We start from the raw sequence: 21,185 nt of genomic DNA, 5'->3' as shown, positions 1-21,185 counted from the left end.
GGCATATTTTTTTTTAATTTTTTTTTATGAAATAAGGGGGCAAACGAGCAAACGGGTCACCTGATGGAAAGCAACTTCCGTCGCCCATGGACACTCGCAGCATCAGAAGAGCTGCATGTGCGTTGCCGGCCTTTTAAGAGGGAATAGGGTAATAGGGGAGGGTAGGGAAGGGAAGGGAATAGGGGAGGGTAGGAAAGGGAATAGGGTAGGGGATTGGGCCTCCGGTAAACTCACTCACTCGGCGAAACACAGCGCAAGCGCTGTTTCACGCCGGTTTTCTGTGAGAACGTGGTATTTATCCGGTCGAGCCGGCCCATTCGTGCCGAAGCATGGCTCTCCCAATATCTCCCATAATCAGTGTAATGTATGAAATCTTTTTACTATTAATGTCGTAAAGAAGTGAACTACACTTTTTAACGACGAGTGTCACTCACTCGACACAACCTCAACAATTAAGTCTGGACTATAGTCTATTTAATAAACCACAAAAATGCAATCTTATCGCATGTTTTCAAACATAAACGACTTAAGTTATTAACTAAATTGCCGGAGCATTTAGTAATTTTCCCAATATGGAGCGAATGAGTTTCAAAATTAATGATTTAATATCACATGTGTTATATTAACAATAGATTTCATTTGTCGCAAGCTTCATGAGCTGAAGGCTAGCGTTCGAAGAAACGAACGCTTATATCGAGCTCGATATTGCATATTAATATCTATTCATGGTATTTAATATGCGAGTGTGACGAGAACTAATATTGGAGCGCGCGGTAGTATTTATAGATGGATTTGAGATTATTTTTTTTTCCGACAGCGAGAAAAATACAAAATGTTGGACATGGGTAGCCTTTGTCAACTGCGTAATCATTACCTACTAATGTATAAACATTAGTAATGTGCCTCATTTGTTAAAATCTTACAATGTATGACAGTTTTCTACCAAATTACAAATTATATTCTTATGAGATGACAATGACGCTTATTATGCAGTTTTATAGGATTGACTGAATCGGACAAGGAAAAAAGCTGCATTAAGTTAAGTTTTAAATGTTAAGTTTGTGCACTACACGGAATTTTATCGTCCGGCGTTTATAACTTTCACGTTTGCCATATCAAAACGTAAGAAACCGGGACGCCGGATGGTAAAATTCCGTTTAGTGCACAAACGCCCTTAGCATTGTAATAGTAGAATTGATGTAGTAAAAAATATTAAAACCGGATACGACACAGCTGGGCAAGTCGTTCCGACGCCGAATGATTTAATTAAACACTCGCGTCGCGATAAACTGTGGAGACCTGTTGTAATCCCCCACATATAAATTACACTTTATGACTTATCAGATACCATTTTACAGGGGTAACGTACGACGCGTGGTTAGAACAACAGCCTTTGGGAAATCTGGTGTGGAGTAACGTCTCTGTTGTTTTTCGTCTTTCGAGTGGAAACAACGTGTTTTGAGTGATTGCGATAATCATGTAATATCAGGGTTTCAGAGGTTTCATTTGCCCTTAAGTATTGCATTGAAAAGTTATAAAAATATTGAACTTTCCTACGAAGTAGATTGTCTGACCGTGTGAAATAAAAACACAAGTCTCAAAAGTCAAAACTATCCAATTCTGTTTTATTACGTCGCATACTCAATTAAGCGTCAGTTTTTATTACACTTTTTCACAGGAATTTTCACGAATTTCTCGCGCACTAATTTTATAAAAGTTCAGCACTTCAATGCAAAACGGTGCGAACTAAAACGACTTAATTGTTTTTTGCAATATCAAACATTGTTGGTGTGAGGTTTTACTTACATTAATTCATTTATGAGGTACAGGTAGTAGTTGTATGAAATGGGAAATGCTTTATATTTTGCAGAATAACACAAATGATAACATATAAAGCTATGAAAGTTATTGTTTATTGAAAATATCGGCCAAGTGCGAGTCGGATTCGCTCACTAAAGGTTCCGTACATAGCGAAGGTAGGGCAAAAGTAGTGTTTTTTGTTTGGGAGCCCACCTTAATTATTTTCTTAATTTCAATTTTATTATTGAATATTAAAGTACACATATAATTGAGGATTTTGTGAAAATTTCAAGTATCTGCATGTTGCCATTATTGATTACGAGCCAAAAAGGCCAAAAAAAATCACGTTTGTTGTATGGGAGGCCCCCTTAAATATTAAGTTTATTTTGTTTTTAGTATTTGTTGTTATAGCGGCACCAGAAATACACAATCTCATGAACATTTCAGAAGTCTAGCTATAGCGGTTCTTGAGATACAGCCTGGAGACAGACAGACGGACAGACATCGAAGTCTCAGTAATAGGGTCCCGTTTTTACCCTTTGGGTACGGAACCCGAAAAATGGTTTAGGTGTTACTTAGAAATAACCATAAACCCTTTTGTCTTCGTTGTAAGTTGAAACCAAGTGTAAATAAAATGCGAGCCTACGAGCAGCTACGAGTCTCGTAGGCCGTAGCCGGACATCGTAGCGCGTGCTACGCAACGTGCTACGATTTTTTCTACGCTTTATCAATAATCAATAATTACAATATTAAGGTTTACCTTTCACAATTTTTAGTGTTTTTGCGCTCTTTAATGCGTAATTTTCTTTTAATTTAATAATATTTCTGCCTAATTTTATGATTAATAATACACATGATTTTCTGTAAAAGAACGTTCCACAGTGTACGGAGGAGACGAAAAATCGGAAATTTTCTTTTTTCTTCAATTTTGAATGGGCATTTGTATTATGAATGCGAGAGTAGAACACCCGCGTGCCAATTCGCAATAGTTTTTATTCTACGAGCTACCAAAGTTTAGCGATTTTTTGCGGCCCGGAAGCGAAAAATCCATATATCTCCAAAATTTTTGCGTAATAAATAAAATTTTGTATTCCACCTGAAAGCCTATTAAATAAGGTATATTTCAAGCTGTTTTCCTGATCCGCCGTATCAATATTTTACAAACAATAAAATAGTTTTCATTTTTAGGTTTTTACATTTTTAATCCAAAACAAAACAAAAGATGCAATCGAAAATATAGACAAATTAAAGGTATACAAGCATTCTATACGCACAAAAAAAAACACCTGTAAGATCCGTTTACAACTGGAGATATTTGATAGTGAAATCCTACGCTAGGGCTGCCACCATACGTCTTTCAATGGATGGCTGTCAATAATGCAATAGAAATAGTCACATAATATATTAACATTTATAGTATGAAAGTTATATACGCTTTTAATGAGTATATTTAAAATTATCAAAAATAAGTCTTAGAAAAAATATAAAACCTATTTTTTGGAAGTCTGTAAAAAAATCTGATGTCAGTTCGTAATACTTAAAACAATTAATATTATTTCTGGTATTTATTAAAAAAAAAACAAGATAAGTGATGGTCACGCGAAAACGAATAGACTACAAATAATACAGCGTTGCGTCGTTTGATAACCCTGTTGACAATTAAGTTTGTAAATTAAATAAATTGATTTAGCAGTGGTAGTAAACGGATCTCACGGGTGATTTTTTTGTGCGTATAGAATGCTTGTATACCTTTAATTTGTCTATATTTTCGATTGCATCTTTTGTTTAGTTTTGGATAAAAAAAAATAAAAGCTAAAAATGAAAATTATTTTATTGTTTGTAAAATATTGATACGGCGAATCAGGAAAAGAGCTTGAAATATGCCTTATTTAATAGGCTTTCAGGTGGAATACAAAATTTTATTTATTACGTAAAAGTTTTGGAGAAATATGGATTTTTCCCTTCCGGGCCGCAAAAAAACGCTAAACTTTGGTAGCTCGTAGCATCAAAACTATTGTGTATTGGCACGCGGGTGTTCTACTCTCGCATTCATTACGAGGGCTGCTATTTATGTATCCGGAATTAAAAAGAGAAACAAACATATATCATTTAATATGGTTTTATTGCTTTTCAAAATATTCGCCGCGATGATCGACACACTTTTGCATACGCTGGAACCAATTTTCATAGCACTTTTTCCATTCTGATTGAGGTATCTCCAAAACGTGTATTTTGAACGCATCAACAGCCTCTTCGCGGCTCGAAAAACGTTGACCACGTAATTTGTTCTTCGCGTATGGAAATAAAAAGAAATCGTTAGGTGCCAAATCAGGGCTGTACGGCGGATGACCAGTCAATTCGATCTTTTGACCCTCCAAAAACTGAGTTGTTTCAGCTGAGGTGTGACAGCTAGCATTGTCGTGATGTAATATGATTCTGCGTTGTCGGTTGTCCTTTCTTATTTCTTCAAAGACTTCTGGTAAACAAATGGTCGTATACCATTCAGAATTAACCCTTTTACGATTCTCTAATGGCACTGTAGCCACATGTCCATTAATTCCAAAAAAACAGGCGACCATTTGCTTCAAAGTACTTTTTGCACGAGTAACTTTTGTTGGTTTCGGCTCATCTTGGAACACCTACACCGTTGACTGTTGTTTAGTTTCGGGGTCATGGGTCATGCATAGATCCAAGATTCATCACCTGTGTAGATATTATAAACGGTTTTTGACGTACCACGGTAGTATTTTTTTATCATTTTTTTGCACCAATCGACACGAGCCCGTTTTTGATCGATTGTCAAGTTGTGCGGAATCCAACGCGAACATATTTTTTTTACAGCCAAATGTTCGTGTAATATCTTATGTATGCTCGTCATACTTATGCCTAAGGACGCCTCTATCTCGCGATATGTAACATGACGATCACGCATTATTAGTTCCCGCACAGCATCTATATTTTGTGGGACAACAGCTGTTTTTGGGCGACCTTCTTTATTTTCATCCGTGAGCATAGACCGCCCACGATTAAACTCACTGTACCAGTGATAAACAGTGGTTTTTGATGGTGCTTCATCTCCAAAAGTTGCGGTGAGTTGAATAAAGCATTGTTGTTGATTTAGCCCACGCCGAAAATCGTAGTAAATCATTGCACGAAAATGTTCACGCGTTAAATCCATGGCAAATGAAGACACGCAATTTTCAAAATGACGCCACAATGGAAAAATAATTGACAGTCACATGAAACAAAATGTAGTCTTCAACCAAAGAGTTCTATTTTCAAATGTTGTAATTACTTTTTAAATATTGTTCTTGTAAGTGGCCAGTTCCGGATACATAAATAGCAGCCCTCGTATACTAATGGCTATTCAAAATTGAAGAAAATAGAAAATTTCCGATTTTTCGCCTCCTCCGTACACTGTGCGTTCTGGGAATATCTATTTATTACATACAAATGATTTATTCATCAAGTTGTAAATCGGCTCGTCACACGACGTAATCTACGCTGATAAGCATTTAGTGTGAATACCGAGATTTCAACGTCGACTTTCACAATGGGGCCACGTTGAAATGCTTTGACGCTAAGCAGCGGTAGGCCTTTGTGAAGTCTCGTCCGTCTTCAAGTGAATTGTTATAAATGTTTCGGGGGAGGTAGGAGGTTTAAACTAGGGTTGTTGAGGAAGTGATTATGAGGAAGAGGAGGAGGAAGAGGAATTTTCACGCGCAAATTTAGAGGATGCGGATGAGGAAGAGGATATTTTTTGAGGAAGAGGATGCGGATGAGGAAGCGGAAGAGGAAGCGGATGAGGAAGAGGATGATAGGAAATTATAAATACTAGCGGACCTAACCCAAAAGTCTTTGTTCTGTCTGTACATAACTAGGTACATACATTACACAAAAATTAATTAAAAGGGCATTTTCCAGTGGACCAAACTATGAATCTGAACCATTCTCACACACACATTAAAGAATCATCAAAATTGGTCCAGCAATTAAGGAGGAGTTCAGTAACATATACAATGGCTTTATACAGCCGTAGTGAGACCGATTACCGCATATTATGGCTGCGTAGTGTGTCAAAAAAAGGCTGAACAAGTAAACTGTCGCAAAAATCTGAACAGCGTCCAGAGACTGGCATGCCTAATAATCACGGGTGCGCTTTCGTCAATACCCACCGCTTCCCTCGAGGCCCTGATCAACCTAACTCCGCTTCCTCTGCTTGTTCAGATGGAGGCTAGAAAGGCCAGGGCCAGGACGGCGGGCAGGACAAATTAGGCCTCCACCCCATTTAGACAGCTGGAACAGTCTCTTCGTGAATCACCCATCATGGACATGCAATCAGACGCCATGATCAAGGTGCATAGCTTTTCGAAGCAATATCAGGTTCTTATACCTGCCAGGGAGGACTAGAAAGGAAATATCCCAATTAATATTCGCCCTAGCGATATAGTTTGGTTCACGGATGGATCAAGGAAAGAACCGTACGGGAGCCGGATTCTACGGGGGCAAGTCACCAAGAGGCAAACATGCTAGTTTGTGGGAGTTTGCGACCATGTTTCAGGCTGAGGTCTTCGCAATCATCGGTTGCTTACTAGAAAGCCTAGAGATGGCACTAGTTAACAAAGATATTTTTTATCTTCTCTGATAGTCAAGCTGCACTTAAAGCACTGACTGCTGCAGAAGTTTCATCGAAATTGGTTCTGGAATGCATTGAGACGTTGAACATGCTAGGGAGGGACAATACAGTAACGTCCCCGGCAACGAAACCGCAGACGAATTGGCTAGGCTTGGGGCCGAGAGTCTCATATATGGCCCAGAACCGGTCTGCGGAATATCTCCCAGTACTACAAAGCAAGTGCTCGAGGAATAGGTTCGCGAACTAAGCAGAAAGCAATGGGTTGAGTCCCAGGCCTTGAACACTCCAAGGCACTAATTGCTGGCTTTAACAAGAAACTGTCAAAAATAGTGCTCACCATGGGTAGGAATCAATTAAGAATCCTTACCAGAAGCCTAACTGGGCACTGCAAGCTCAATATATAAGCACCTTAAAAGAATAAGTGTTAGTAGCTTAACGACTTGCAGATTCTGCGAGGAGGAGGATGAGACACGTATACACCTTCTCCTTGACTGTCCTGCTCTACTACAGAGCAGGAACAGGCACCTTGGTCGCTACGAATACTCATCCACAGAGGAAATTCGTGGCAGCAACCATAACCACATCGTTCAATTTATGAGCAGCATTGGGTTGGGGACGGTACTCTAATGCGAAGGAGTCACAATAGATGACCTGCCTTCAGCAATAAAAAAAAACATACACAACACACGCATACAAAAAAAAGATGAGTAAATAATACAATTCTCTGGCTCTGGCGTGTGCATTGCCATGATTGGATACGCGACGCGCATGCGCAGTGAAATTCCTCATAAATTCCTCTTAAATTTTGAGGAAGCGATAGCGGAAGAGGATTTTTTTATTTTTATTTATGAGGATGCGGTAACGGTTGAGGAACCCAAAATATTGCGGAACTTCCTCATTATGAGGAAGCGGAAGAGGAATCCTCAGCAACCCTAGTTTAAACTGAATACTACATGATCATTTGTGTTCCAACAGGTGGAAAGATTTTTATGACGAAATTATGTAAATTTGCAAGCATTTTAAGGGCTACGCACGACGAAGATGATTCTTATAATGTGCTTTAAAATATGAGTAAAAGACATCTTGAGATAAAATATCATAGTTTTTTTGGAATCTGTGACGCTTTCATTGTACATTTTAGCGTTGCCCTGTTTTGCACGAAATCCAAAAGTTTTGTTTATGTCCGCATTCCTCCAAAACAACAATTAATATCACTTTTAATGTCACACAGCTGCCGAAAGAAGATTGCGATAATCCGTTTTTAACTCTTGAGACAGATTAACTGAGTATTAATTGTGACTCTTTTGGGACAAATGTGCTATTTCCGTCCCGTGTTAATCCCAATTTAATGACATTACTAAGCAGGTGACAGTATGAGCGAGTTGGCAGAATGTCAAACATGGAAGTCTATATTCGAAATTCGAATAAGTCAATGAAGGAGGCCAAAAGTGAATGAAATCCGTGTATTGTCATGAATCATGATATTTTACTAGTGACTGGCACTAAAACTACACTTTGAGGAAAAGCCTGTATTGTTCTTTTAGCCGGTTGAAAGTCTAAGCCAAACGCGTACTTTTTTATATATCTATTTATTTATTTAAACACTTCATGCAAATATTTACATAGGCGGGCTTAATGCCTAGTGGCATTCTCTACCAGCCAACCTTAGGGTGATGATGAGAATGTTGAATAGGCGCATTCTAAAACAATATTACTTAGTTAAAATATGATGTGATAAATAGTTTTATAAACATTAATGTCTGATAACTTTTATTTTAATACATTTTATTATAATAAACCTGCTTATACCGTACTTACCTATTACATACTAATACACACTATAATGTTATGATAAAACCATACATAATTTTTTAAAATAAATAATTAAAAAATATACCTACATAAAATATATGTTCATAATAAAATACTAAATTACCAAAAGAAAATATGGAAAAAATAGTTAAATATGAATTCCTACTTTTTTCGTGGGGTCCATACATTTTTCCGCAATAAAAACTTTCCTATGTATTTTCCCGGCACTCAGAGTATTTGCGTACGCACATAAACCCGGTTAAGCGTGCAGAAGAGGCAACAAACACACATTTATAATATTAAGGGCCTGTTTCACCACTTTCTGATAAAGTGCCTAATAAGCTATTCACAACTTTTTTGACAGATTCTCCATACTTGATCTGTCAAGTTAATTGGTGGATAGCCTTATCAGGAAGTGGTGAAACAGGCCCTAAGTATGGACGAATAGTAAATACCTATAGTTTTCTTAAATAAAAAGGTCAATATACGATGTTTCTACAATAACACAAAAAAAAACTTTGAAATAACAAAAACATAATACCTATCAATTATGCATTTGCTGAATATGTATACTAAAAGTAAAATATGCAACGTTAATTTTACAGTTACAAAGGGCTGTTGCTTGTCACGAACACTTGTCGACGGCTACTTGTGTAAATGAATAGCTTTCAGGTGGCGTCTACAATAATTTTGAGTTGCATATTTTTGTCCATATTTAAATCTAAATAATAATACAACAACAGATAAAATTGAATGTTGTGGAGTTTTAATATACAACTCTAGTAGTTTAGGTGACGCGATAAGGAACTATGAGAAAATAAAAATATTGCCTAAACTTCTCTTAAAAACGATTCGTGACGTCACGGGTACTACTGCCACACAGGTTACATTAGACAATAATATATGGAGTAGTACATAACTTGACTTCACATGCATCTATAAGATTTCGCCTTTTGCCTTTCTTACTACGTATATTTTTTAAAATCTTGTCTAATATTAAATAGAGAAAAAAATCTAACTCAACAAGTCCATTACCCATTTTCTAAAACACGATTTTCTACGTGCTCCTCGACTATAATGTATTATTTTGTTGCAGTATCGTTCGATGCTTCGCCCAAAACAAAGAGGACAAGAAGCGGGTAGAGAAGGCTCTAAGCGAGTCCGGGCTACCGACGGGCAAGAACGACACCATCAGCCAGTCCAAGTTCCAGTTTGAGGACTTCTTCGCCTTCTACAAGAATCTCACGCAGCGCGCTGAAGTCCAGAAGATCTTTAATGAGCTGTAAGTTTGAATTTCGAATTTTGTTTTTTTTTTATAGTGTGTATGGCCAGTGTTTTAAAGTTGACAGAATGTGGTTAGTTTTTTTTGAGAATTTGTATTTATAGCAATTCACAACACGCAATTATTATTTTATGGGTAGACAAAATTTTTGTTTTCATAACATTTAGACATGTCCTGACAATAGTGGTTTGGCACGAAAGTGTAATAATAATTTAACATAATTTAGGAATACATTGCTCGTAAATGTAAAATAAGGTACGTAGTCAGTAGTCACATAACTAATAATAAATATCTAAAAAGATGTAGCATAGAGTAGACTATGGTCTATGTCACATCTCACAGGTAACAACAAATTTCCCGCTGACATTTACATTTCAATTAACGATTTTAGGGTTTCAAAAAAAAAGTGTACTTCTCAACAGAAAAACGACCTTACAGGAAAACGATCATTTTTGTATAGACAATTTTGTGTACGCTGAAGTTGATAATCGGAATGCAAATGGATAATTTTGTATCCCCCATGCGCGCGTGGCCTTATAAGGGCTCCGTACCCAAAGGGTAAAATTGGGACCCTATTACTGAGATTTCGATGTCTGTTCGTCTGTCTGTCTGTGTGTCTTCCAGGCTGTAACTCAAGAACTTTTCAACTATCTAGCAACTATTAGCTAGATAGTTGAAATTTTCACAGATTATGTATTACTGCTGCCGCTATAACAAATACTAAAAACAAAATAAATTAAATATTTAAGGGGGCTCCCATACAACAAACGTCATTTTCAAACATTTTTTGCTCGGTATCAATGATGACAACAGGTAGACCTGAAATGTTCACAAAATACTCAGCTGTGTTTATACATACTTTAATAAAATTAATAATTAAAATAAATAAATAATCCCATACAGAAAAACACATTTTTTTATTTAATGATTTCTTAGGTTTACGCGAGTATCACTCATTATATTGCAAGGTTTAAACACTTACGGATTCTGTCGCGTGAAGCCGGCAACAGTGGAGAGATTACCTGCAGTGTTACCATTTATAAAGGGAGTCACTGATAAAGTTAGCTACATTCTAAGGAAAGCTTCAATAAAAACATACTTTAAGCCTGTGATTGTGGCCTCTCTTATATAGGGCAAACCAAAAGGGCCATAAAAACCCGCATCAAGGAACACATTGCATATGTCAAACACCATAGGAACACCAAGTCCGCAATTTGTGAACACACACTGGATCAACCTCGCCATTACATAAGATTTGATAAGCCACAAGTACTGGCAAAAGAAGCAAGATACCGTCCAAGAATGATACGCGAGGCCATTGAAATTAAAAAACACCCTAATTTTAACCGCGAAGATGGTTGGGTGCTGCCATCTAGTTGGGATCCAGTGATAAATAAACTAAAACACAAATCTAGGAAACCTCGGCTTCATGACACTGTAAGTTCGTTCTGCGTAGTAAACAAAAATTGATGAATCTTCGGGTAGTTGAACAACTTCAAAGTGACCACGGCCGCTGTAAAGTAGCCGAAACGTCGGGATGAATAAAAAGTGCTCCGCGACAGAATCCGTAAGTGTTTAAACCTTGCAACATTTTTTTATTATTTTTGCTCTATAATGGTACGGAACCCTTCTTGCGCTTGTCCAACTCGCACTTGGCCGATTTTATATTTTGTACTAGTATGTGTGATGTGTCTACAATCTACGAGTACATGGGTAATTTGCAATGTTAACTTTATACTCATAAATTTTTTAATAAGGTTAGTTATGGTAGGGCTAAGGGCAGGAATGATTTTAAAATGAATGAGTTCAAAACACACAATAGTGAAGTTCTGAATAAATAATGTTATTATTAAGTACACTTTATTGTTAGCGGTCATTAAAAGTGGAGCATGCAATGCAAACAATAAAATATAGTAAACATTTTATTGTTTGCATTGCTCGCTTTACTTTACAATGAAAACCTGTTTTAACGACATTGAAGTTACGGTTGTAATAGTACCACTTTAAAATGTTAAAATTGTACTATGTGACAGTTTTTATAAATTTTATATTGGTATCCAATTGTTCCTTATTTAAGACGAAAACATTATAACAGGGTTATTAAACCCATGTTAAAGTTTCCATTAATCTTTGGGATTAACATGTCATCTCACTCATTTCTTTTATTTATGATTTATGAAAGAGAAAGCACAATATTTATCCTAGTCGACCTCAGTGTATATTGTTGGAACGTGCGAAAGTCAGGCTAAAGGTATCCCAGTCCAATTTGTAGTGCACGACAGGGGGAGATTAAAGGGATATCCAATAATCCCGGACCTACAGCCGAACCCTGCACCTGGGCTAAAGCTATTACATTTACATCAAAATATTACTAAGTACGCATGAATGCAGCGTATGGGTTTTGAAACGTATAAAGGTTTATTAAGAAATAGCTCGCGTTAAGAAGTATTATTATTAATTAGATATCAAAGTCTCAGCCTGATCGGCTTAAAATTGACCCAGTTTTATACAAACTTTCATCCCCCTATTTTATCCCCTTGGGGGTAGAATTGATCAAAATCCCTTCTTAGCGGATGCCTACGTCATAACATCTACCTGCAGGCTAAATTTCAGCCCGAACCGTCCAGTGGTTTGGGCTGTGCGATGATAGATCACTATGTCAGTCAGTCAGTCACCTTTGAGAGATTTACCAATCTCCAAGTACTGCAGTGCCAAAGTTAGGTTATTTTAAATGTCTGATTGTTCAAGCACATACGACAACGCAATATGGCAGGCCAAGTTAAGGGAAATAAATTGGTCAATACCGGGCTTTCTCTCGAGGTCTTTCTAGTCATCATCGCGTCGTAAAATGATCTGTATTTACTATGATCTAAATAAGTCACTTTGGTACACGCCACTTAAATGATCCCTGATCAAACCTGCACTCTCTTTAGCACCTCGAGCCATAGCAATATAGGATCAGAATGTTGTAATAAAAATCAGCCAAGTGCGAGGCTAAAAATTGTGTTTTTTGTAGGGGAGCCCCTTAAATTTTTCTTTTATTTTAATATTATTATTAATATTAAATAATAAAGTACACATATAACAAAAGAATGTGTGAAAAATTGAAGTGCCTACCTCTTGCCATTATTGATATAGAGCGAAAAAGGCTGAAAAAATCACGTTTGTTGTATGGGAGCCCCCTTAAATATTAATTTTATTTTGTTTTCAGTATTTGTTGCTATAGCGGCAACAGATATACACAATCTGTCAAAATTTCACAAGTCTAGCTATAGCGGTTCTTGAGATACCTCCTGCCTGTCTAGCATACGCCAACGAGATATCTCACTCTACAGATTTTCTCGATGTTTGATGGTTTGTCTCTTCATCTCTATTGACCCTAGCATGACAAAAAAATTTTCTCGCGTAGATCTATCATCGAAATAACACATTTTATAGAGTTTTGTCGAGATATTGTCGAGATTTTGACATTATGAGACGAGTAGTTTTTAATTATCTCGAGAGTGAGATATCTCGTTGGCGTATGCTAGGCAGGCTGGAGACAGACAGACGGACAGACAACGAAGTCTTAGTAATTGTCTTTTACCCTTTGGGTACGGAACCCTAATAAAAAGCGTAAATTGACTACGTGTGATTGTTCACAAATGGATTTGTAATAGGTTGGACATGGTTTATTTTGCTTTGTTATTTTGTTCTGGTTCAATTGGGAGGAATGTTCAAATGTTTTTGCCTATTGTAGATTTTAAAACGCTTGTTAAATACTAATTAAATAGAGAAATTTTAGTTAAATTGAGTAAAAGGCGCTGTTAATGTAATAGATTAAAAGTAAACATAAAGTAGCCTAAGTCCACAACTACATACTTAGTTGAAATGATTTACAATTTGTTGGATAGGTATATTAAGGTTTTGAGGAGTGGGCATGAGTCTTAGCGTTAAGGTGACGCCGAGTTAAAGTAAAAAATCGTTTTGGATATGTTTTAGATCGCTTGTTTTCTATGAGAGGCCGGGCCGGCCTCTCATAGAAAACAAGAAATGGAACAGCAAGAAATGGAAAGGGCGTAAGCGACAAAATGGTTTTTGTCGCGTAATTTAAAAACCATAAATATGTTTCATACAACTTATGGGCAAAAAAATACATATAAACCTTTTAACTAATCTCGACTTTCTTCTTTCTTTGCATTATAGCAATAATTTTAAAAGTACAGAATATGCAATACCATTTCATACCTTCAAATTATACAAAAAAGTCGGCATTACGCCTCAACTCGTAAGCAAATGATTATGCTATTTTCGTATCATCGTTTACCTTAATAATTCAGTAAGTGAATAATTTACGGAATTCCTCGGCAAGCTATTATTTAACTTGTATGTATAATAAATGTAAATTGTCTCTAGCACACGTCATGGTCTGTCAGGGAAATGGTGAAATTACAGGGTGAGCTGGCTCCGGTACGTTTAATGGACTCCGTCATGTCAAGTGTACATATCTGAGTAGGTACGGTTGCTGAAATACACAATGTAGCAAGTTCGATCTTAATACTATGAGAACAAAGCCTACAAGTGTACGTCGTGTATGTCGTTGTGTACGGTTAGCGAGATGTATGCTGAATTAAATATTATGAATGTGCCATTTTAGGCATATTGTAGGTATTTTACATAGGCATCTTGGAGTGTATTTTATGTCTAGAGGCTTTTGCCAAATAAGGCTTGGTACTTATCATTATGATTACTTGCAAAATATTTAGAATTTACATCTTCCAGTGTAGGGCTGATTCAATCGACGCTGGTATTTTCAAAGTGTCTTTGGCCAGCGAATTTCGAATTCCACGTCCTTATTAGAACCCTGCGTTCACCTTTAAAGTCCCTCTTTACGCTGGAGTCTGGACCATGATTTTCACCATGATTGCAAAGCTACCTATAGCATGCGACGTCGATCATGGACGAACAAGTACCTCTTCGCGTTTGTAGTCTCTTGTACCATCGAAGAAATTGTTTCATAGGCAGTCGACGGACCTACGTCATTTGCTCGGATTATGTCAACTTAATGTTAAGTACCGACACCGAGTCATCTACCGGCTGGGTTTGACAAAACGCGACCAAAACCGGTCCGCCATCTGTCTATGGATCAACATCTCTGATAGTACATTATGTAATATTATGTTCTTCAAGGGCCAAAGCAGTAGGTCTACTACGAAACCGTTTTGAGACTCAAACGATCGAATGATAATGCCGCGTCCTGCTCTAACAACGTCATTTCTCGTTTGTTAGAGTAGGACGCGGCATTCCGATTCGTTCGATTGGGTCTCAAAACGGTTTCGTAGTACGGCTCCTGACAACCATCTGTTTCAGGACGGACGGCAAACCGCACCTATCCGCGACCCAGCTGGTGGATTTCCTGAACGAAATCCAGAGGGACCCGAGACTCAACGAGATATTACACCCGTACGCGGACGTGCAGAGGGCGAAGGATCTCATCAAGGCGTACGAACACAATAAGTACCATCAGCAACGGTCTCAGCTTACTTTCGATGGCTTCTTGAGGTTTGTAGAGTTTAGCTTAGTTTACAGCCGCACTAAAATACTTTTAATGATTACCGAATTTTGATTCAATGAAGAATTTACCTGAAAATGTGTGGAGTTAATGTCGAGAGATAATGTCAATCTTTATAAAATAAGGTTAAATAATAATCATTAAATGTCTTTCAGGGCGGCCGTTAGAACCTCTAATGTATTAATTTCATGTAAGATAAGCTTCGTTTCTTGTCATCACATCAAATCACATCGAATAGTGTGCTCAATACTCATATACGTCAAACAAAGGTAAATATTGGTTTTTGGAGTTTATCGATCAAAGAAACGCGTTTGAGGTTGGTTTTATTTTCATACGAATACTATTATATAAATTTGCATTTTGATAGAAAATGCCCTTAAATTGAGACTCTCGTACGCTTAATTTGTTTATAATAATAATATATTAAATAATTTGTGAATTTAAAGCAATGAATATTTATGAGATCATTAATTAATTTCAAACTATACTTTAATAAATTATGCATACGAAAATACTTAGAAAAACTATATTTCCTCAATATTTTAAAGAAATGTATTCCTCGTGATTATTGCAATATTATGCTAACGAAACTTTACAATAGGCGAAGATAACACCAAGTGAACCGTATAACTTATATCATCATCATCATCATCATATCAGCCTATAGTCGTCCACTGCTGGACATAGGCCAGCCATAACTTATATATTCACATCAAAATCGATACATTATTTCACACCATATTTCCTATAATATGTCAGTGCTTGTCATGGGGCAAAGGCTATTATTATAGTGTATAAGTATACAAAACAACCAAACCTTTATTGCCATTGTCAAGGTCTTAAATTGCTTTGCGCCCCGTAAGCCTTTTTCATTATTTACTCGAAGCAGTGGCCGGGCTTTTCACGAGGGTTTTTAATTTTTATGAAACAGTAAACGGTACGGCTGGCTTTATGAAAAAAATTAAAAACGCCTGTGCCCTCTGCTGGAATTATGCACGTGCGGAATTTAATTAACGCATTCTCCGCCGTCATTACATCCCTACTTCCTAATTCACTGCAATTTGTAGACTGAATACAACATAGAGAAGTGAATGAAATCATCAAAATCTATCATTGCTACAGTCTACAGTCTACACGTTCGAGTTCGTAGACATATTATGTGCTTACGTGTGAATGCCGCATAAGAGATCAAACGTTTTCCGTATTCGATTTCCGCATTCGTTTTCGTATTCGAACATCCGAATGCATGAAATCAGTATAAAATACATTAACTGACGCACACGTTCATTTTTCTCCGAATGCAACGAATTCCGCACGTATATCTACGTACCTACGTTGTACCTACTACGTGAAGAAAAACGAACATTTGTTCTAGTCTCACGGAATTCCGAATCGAAATTCGACATTAAGAAATCGAATATGGAATTTAAATGTGAATGCAGCCAGCCTTAGATAATGATGTATGCCAAAATGACTTTCTCTAATTGGTCTTATATACTTTTCTGCTGTACATAGTCAGTAAAAGCAGTAGGCCATTTTACATATAGAGCGATACATAGCGACTTAGCGAATATTATGATAAAATAATATTTTTTTCCTTTGAAAAGTCTCTGTAGTAATAATGGAAATGTGGTAAAAAACATTGTTATTGCTACAATAATAGCGTCGGATATGTCTGTCTATAAAATGAAAGTCACTGGGAGCGCTGTATTTTAGCCTAATACTCTAATATATATATAGGGCCGCCACTGACTGTAGTGAGTAGTCTACTTGAACTAGCGTTGTAACTTGTATGCTTTCCCCAAGTTTTCAATGGTTTCAAAATATTACCTTCCTTTTGCCACACAGGTTCCTCATGTCGGAAGACAACCCCATAGTGGCGCCGAACAAGCTGGACCTGTGCGACGACATGGACCAGCCCTTAGCCCACTACTTCATCAACAGCTCCCACAACACCTACCTCACAGGCCACCAAATCACCGGCAAGTCCAGCGTCGAGATATACAGACAGGGGCTGCTGGCTGGATGCAGGTTGGTGTTAAGTCTCTAAGACCGTTATTATAATAGTGGTAGGCGAGCGGCTTCAGGGTGGAGCGGGCGAGAAGCGAATACGTCGCGAACGCGCTGCGGCTGTGCACTGAGAAGTGAGGACTTCGCGGACACGGAACGTTTTCATCGCGTGTTTGCAGTGACTTTACAAAGCATAGAACACTACTATCCCGTTGCGCGTCCGCGACGAATTCGCTGCGTGCCCGTTCCGCTTCCATGCCGCACGCCAACCGTCAACTCGCCAAAGCCGCTAGTATGATGAGGCCTACTGGCATTTGCGGGCGAGTTAGAATAGCGCATTCAAGAGGTGTGATCACTGGTCTAATCGCTCCGAAATCACTTGTAAGTTATCAGTGAAATAAAATAAAAATCTTATGCATTTGAAAACTAGATACTCTAGTTTTACACTTAAGTTCTATTGAGTTAAGTGTATTATGCCAATTTCCACCAACGGCTTCCTCTCGTCAAGTGTCTCTTGAGATTTCTCTGACACCTATTTAAGTGTTAGGAAAAAATAAATGTCTCACTTCTGCTTCGGGTCCAATCGATTCAGGCCTAAGGACTTAGATGACAATAAGCGTTTGTAAAAATGATTTGGTCTTAAAAAATAATACATATTTCTAAAATACAGTTAGGATTGTTACGTAATAGAGGGATAAAACTATTCATAAGGTCTAAAATCTAAATGTAACACCCTTGAAAACGTTCTGCATGGAGAATCGAATGCCATAAAGTTAACTCTGATCACGTTATTCATTTCCTGAAAGACCGAAATCATTCTAAGGCACGACCTTTTAATTTATATCTATTCAAGGGTTCGGGCCACAGAAGATTTAAGGTGTTATTTTAAATTGTGATAATGTGACAGAATCTATACGAGAAGTTTTCTTTTATTTCGGATTTTCAGTCTATGCAATCTCAAAAATAAACATCTCTAGGCTCATACCAAAAATGTTTGGTGTGGGAATAAGATTGTTTGCCTAAAGCAGCAGAGCGCTCTACCTCTAAGTGAGGTCTTATGTAGACCAAAGCGCACCATAGTAGTTGTCAACTGATGTGAAACTACGAACTCAAAAATCTTTCAGGATTGTATTCACAACCATGTTTTCTATCATGGCCATGGCTTGGTCCCTAACATTGTCTTTCCGAAAACTAACAAAACGCCATTTAGCGTGATATTCGAAACAAGCATGTCTTTAGTTTCCCAAGCAGCAAAATACTCGAAGTAGAATTTGTTTACACAGCCTTTAATCGAATAAGAGCCGGGTTATCGTTTTTGAAACACCAATTTATCGTTTAATAGCGGGTGTCTCGACTACATTGCTGCTTGGGTTATGCCCCTAATAAAAAATTATATATAAACAGCCGAACATAATATATAACCTACTCCTATTTGCAAGTCGGTTAAAAAAGTAAACAACAACAGTAGCACGCCGCGGTCGCATGTCAGGTGTCGTCATCACGTGCTTAGGTAACCGAATAATGCGGTTTTAATGTGCACCGCAATTAATGAAGAATCCGCCGCGCCCGCTAATGACATAATGTAATAACGCATCCTACATTCTCCTATGAGTCACGTGGGGTGACCGTTTTGCTGAGAATTGGGCTAGGCAATTTTCTTACTTTGGTTAAGGAAGACAGAATAGAACGGGTTGTTTGCCTAGTGCAAATATCTTCCTATTTGATTTAACTTTAATCTACGTCCATCAAAATATCTTACATAATATATTCTAGACCTCTTTTGCTAAAGTGGGTTAGAATTTCAGTTTTTATTGAGGTAGGTTGTTAACTATGAAAGTTTTTCATGGATGTGAAATACCTATTCCTTGGCTTTGTTGTTGATGATATTATTAAGATACTCGATGATTGTATTAACCTTATAGGTTTATGGTATTAACCATTTACAGCAATGACCGCTTAAACCACCGAACATGTTTAAACGAACGCCGACGAACATGCCACAAGTTACGAGTTAATCTTGGAGAGAGGTCGTGAAAATTTCTGTCCTCAAATAAAATTATACGACCGTACTGAAAATAAAAATTTTAAGGCCCCGTTCATACGTGCGATTTAATGCGTAAAATATGACGTCCCCAATGTAATATCAATGCAATGAGTATGAGGGTTTGTGGGAATTGGGATTAGGGCCCACTTGCGCCAATCTTGTTTAAAGTTAAACCCGTGTTAAAGTATAATGACTTTTCGTTTTTAAACGAGATTAATGTCATTATTATGGTTCCGTACCTAAAGGGTAAAAACGGGACCCTATTACTAAGACTTCGTTGTCTGTCCGTCTGGTTGTCTCCAGGATGTATTTAAAGGCTGAATTTTCACAGATTATGTATTATGTTTATCTGTTGCCGCTATAACAACAAATACTAAAAACCTGCTAAAAACAAAATAAACATTTAAGAGGGGCTCCTATACAAGAAACGTGATTTTTTTGGGCTTATTTGCTCGTGATCAATAATGGTAACAGCTAGGCACTTGAAATTTTCACAAAATCCTTAATTATATTTTAACTAATAATAAATAAAAAAATAAAATTAAAATTTAATGGGGCTCTTATACAAAAAACACATTTTTTGCCTACTTTCACTCTATGGCGGTACGGAACCCTTCGTGCGCGAGTCCGACTCGCACTTGGCCGATTTTATATTTGTTCAAAGAGCAAACTTCCAACGTATGATTTTGGAGTTTAGAGTTTAATTTAAGACCGTTCCAAACGCGTTTATCTTGGTTTGACATTCCATGTAAATACAATTTCGTAGCTTTCTTATACGGAGACTGTCGAAACCATATTAACGCTGTTTTAATGTTGGATTAATATCACGCAATAGTATCGTTAACGATTAACCAATGTAGGTATATAATGTAGGTATATATATATATATATATATATATATATATATATATATATATATATATATATATATATATATATATATATATATATATATATATATATATAGGAGCTGTGAGCTGTCAAATGGTCTGGACTCTGGATGTTTACTTTATAATTTTATAGTTTTGCTCTAAAAATATTTGCTCAGTAATTAAAACCTTAAGCTTAATAGTGACACCATGTTCCTTTTAACACTGAACCACGATTATCCTGCTAGTTGTCAAAATAATGCTAAGGATTTGTATTCCCAAAATTATTTTTGTTTGTGGTCATTTCTATTCATCAACTGACGTGACTCTTAGTTGGAGGTTAAAACTGAAAACATTTTTACTTGTGATGATAGATAAATAGATAATGAGAATATTGTATTTATCACCATATTCACTACATCTCATCTCGTCTAATTTTTGTCGCATACGCACGCTGTTATACTTCACCTGTCATTAGAACTCATTTTATCTGTAAACAAATTTTATGTACAAAAAATGTCACAAATGCTGTTCTGTTGGTGAGTCTATAAAAAAAAAAAAAAATAAATCTAATTCGGGGGATACAAACATACACTGTATAATTTCTCTTTATAATTTTCAAGTATATTATTAATATTCATTTTTTATTTTAATTTAATTTTTTAAGTCTTTTTACTTGGCCAAACATATTAATTTAATTATTTGGTCAAGTCATAACCATTATATTTGATCTGCGCCTAATTTATTTTGACCTTCACTTTTTGGTAGTTCCAACTTTTGTGGTTGTGAGTGCTTATTAAAACTAAACTTTAAATCGCAAAAATACTTTATGTCGAAATTGAAAATGTTAAATAGCACTTAATTGGCACTTGTTAGTTACCACTTATAGGTCAAAATTAAGTTTATTATCAATTTTACGCTTAAGTTTTTGTATTACTAAATACGCGCGTAAATATGTAACTAAAACAATTTTTATAAAAACTAGCCTTTTGTAAATCAAGAGCCTTTTCAGTAGCTTTTGTGGATAGTTTTACAAAGTTTTTTAATTCTACTAAGATCACTACAAGAGCTATAAAATGCTTAAAATTATGTTCCATTGCAAAAGTAACTATAATTAAAACAAAATACTTGTAAAACAACCCCACGTAAAGAAGCGAATGTATGAAGCTGAAGTTTTCAGA

General features: G+C 36.7%; 1 protein-coding gene across 3 annotated transcripts in view; it reads left to right on the top strand.

The window, feature by feature from the left end:
- LOC121737488 (1-phosphatidylinositol 4,5-bisphosphate phosphodiesterase classes I and II) overlaps positions 1 to 21,185 on the top strand; it is a 100,848-nt gene that overhangs the window by 39,602 nt on the left and 40,061 nt on the right. For all 3 annotated transcript variants that reach the window (XR_006037143.1, XM_042129180.1, XM_042129174.1), the window contains exons 5-7: positions 9,345 to 9,530; positions 14,880 to 15,071; positions 16,930 to 17,112. Coding sequence is in view for 2 of the 3 variants with exons in the window: in XM_042129180.1 (XP_041985114.1) it covers positions 9,345 to 9,530; positions 14,880 to 15,071; positions 16,930 to 17,112 (561 nt within the window). In the remaining variant the exon portion in view is untranslated. The remainder of the gene's footprint in view (positions 1 to 9,344; positions 9,531 to 14,879; positions 15,072 to 16,929; positions 17,113 to 21,185) is intronic.

Source organism: Aricia agestis, chromosome 2 (genome assembly GCF_905147365.1).
Source record: "Aricia agestis chromosome 2, ilAriAges1.1, whole genome shotgun sequence".
NCBI lineage: Eukaryota > Metazoa > Arthropoda > Insecta > Lepidoptera > Lycaenidae > Aricia > Aricia agestis.
The sequence above is the reverse complement of the archived record's forward strand: the minus strand, read 5'-3'. Positions and strand labels throughout refer to the sequence as shown.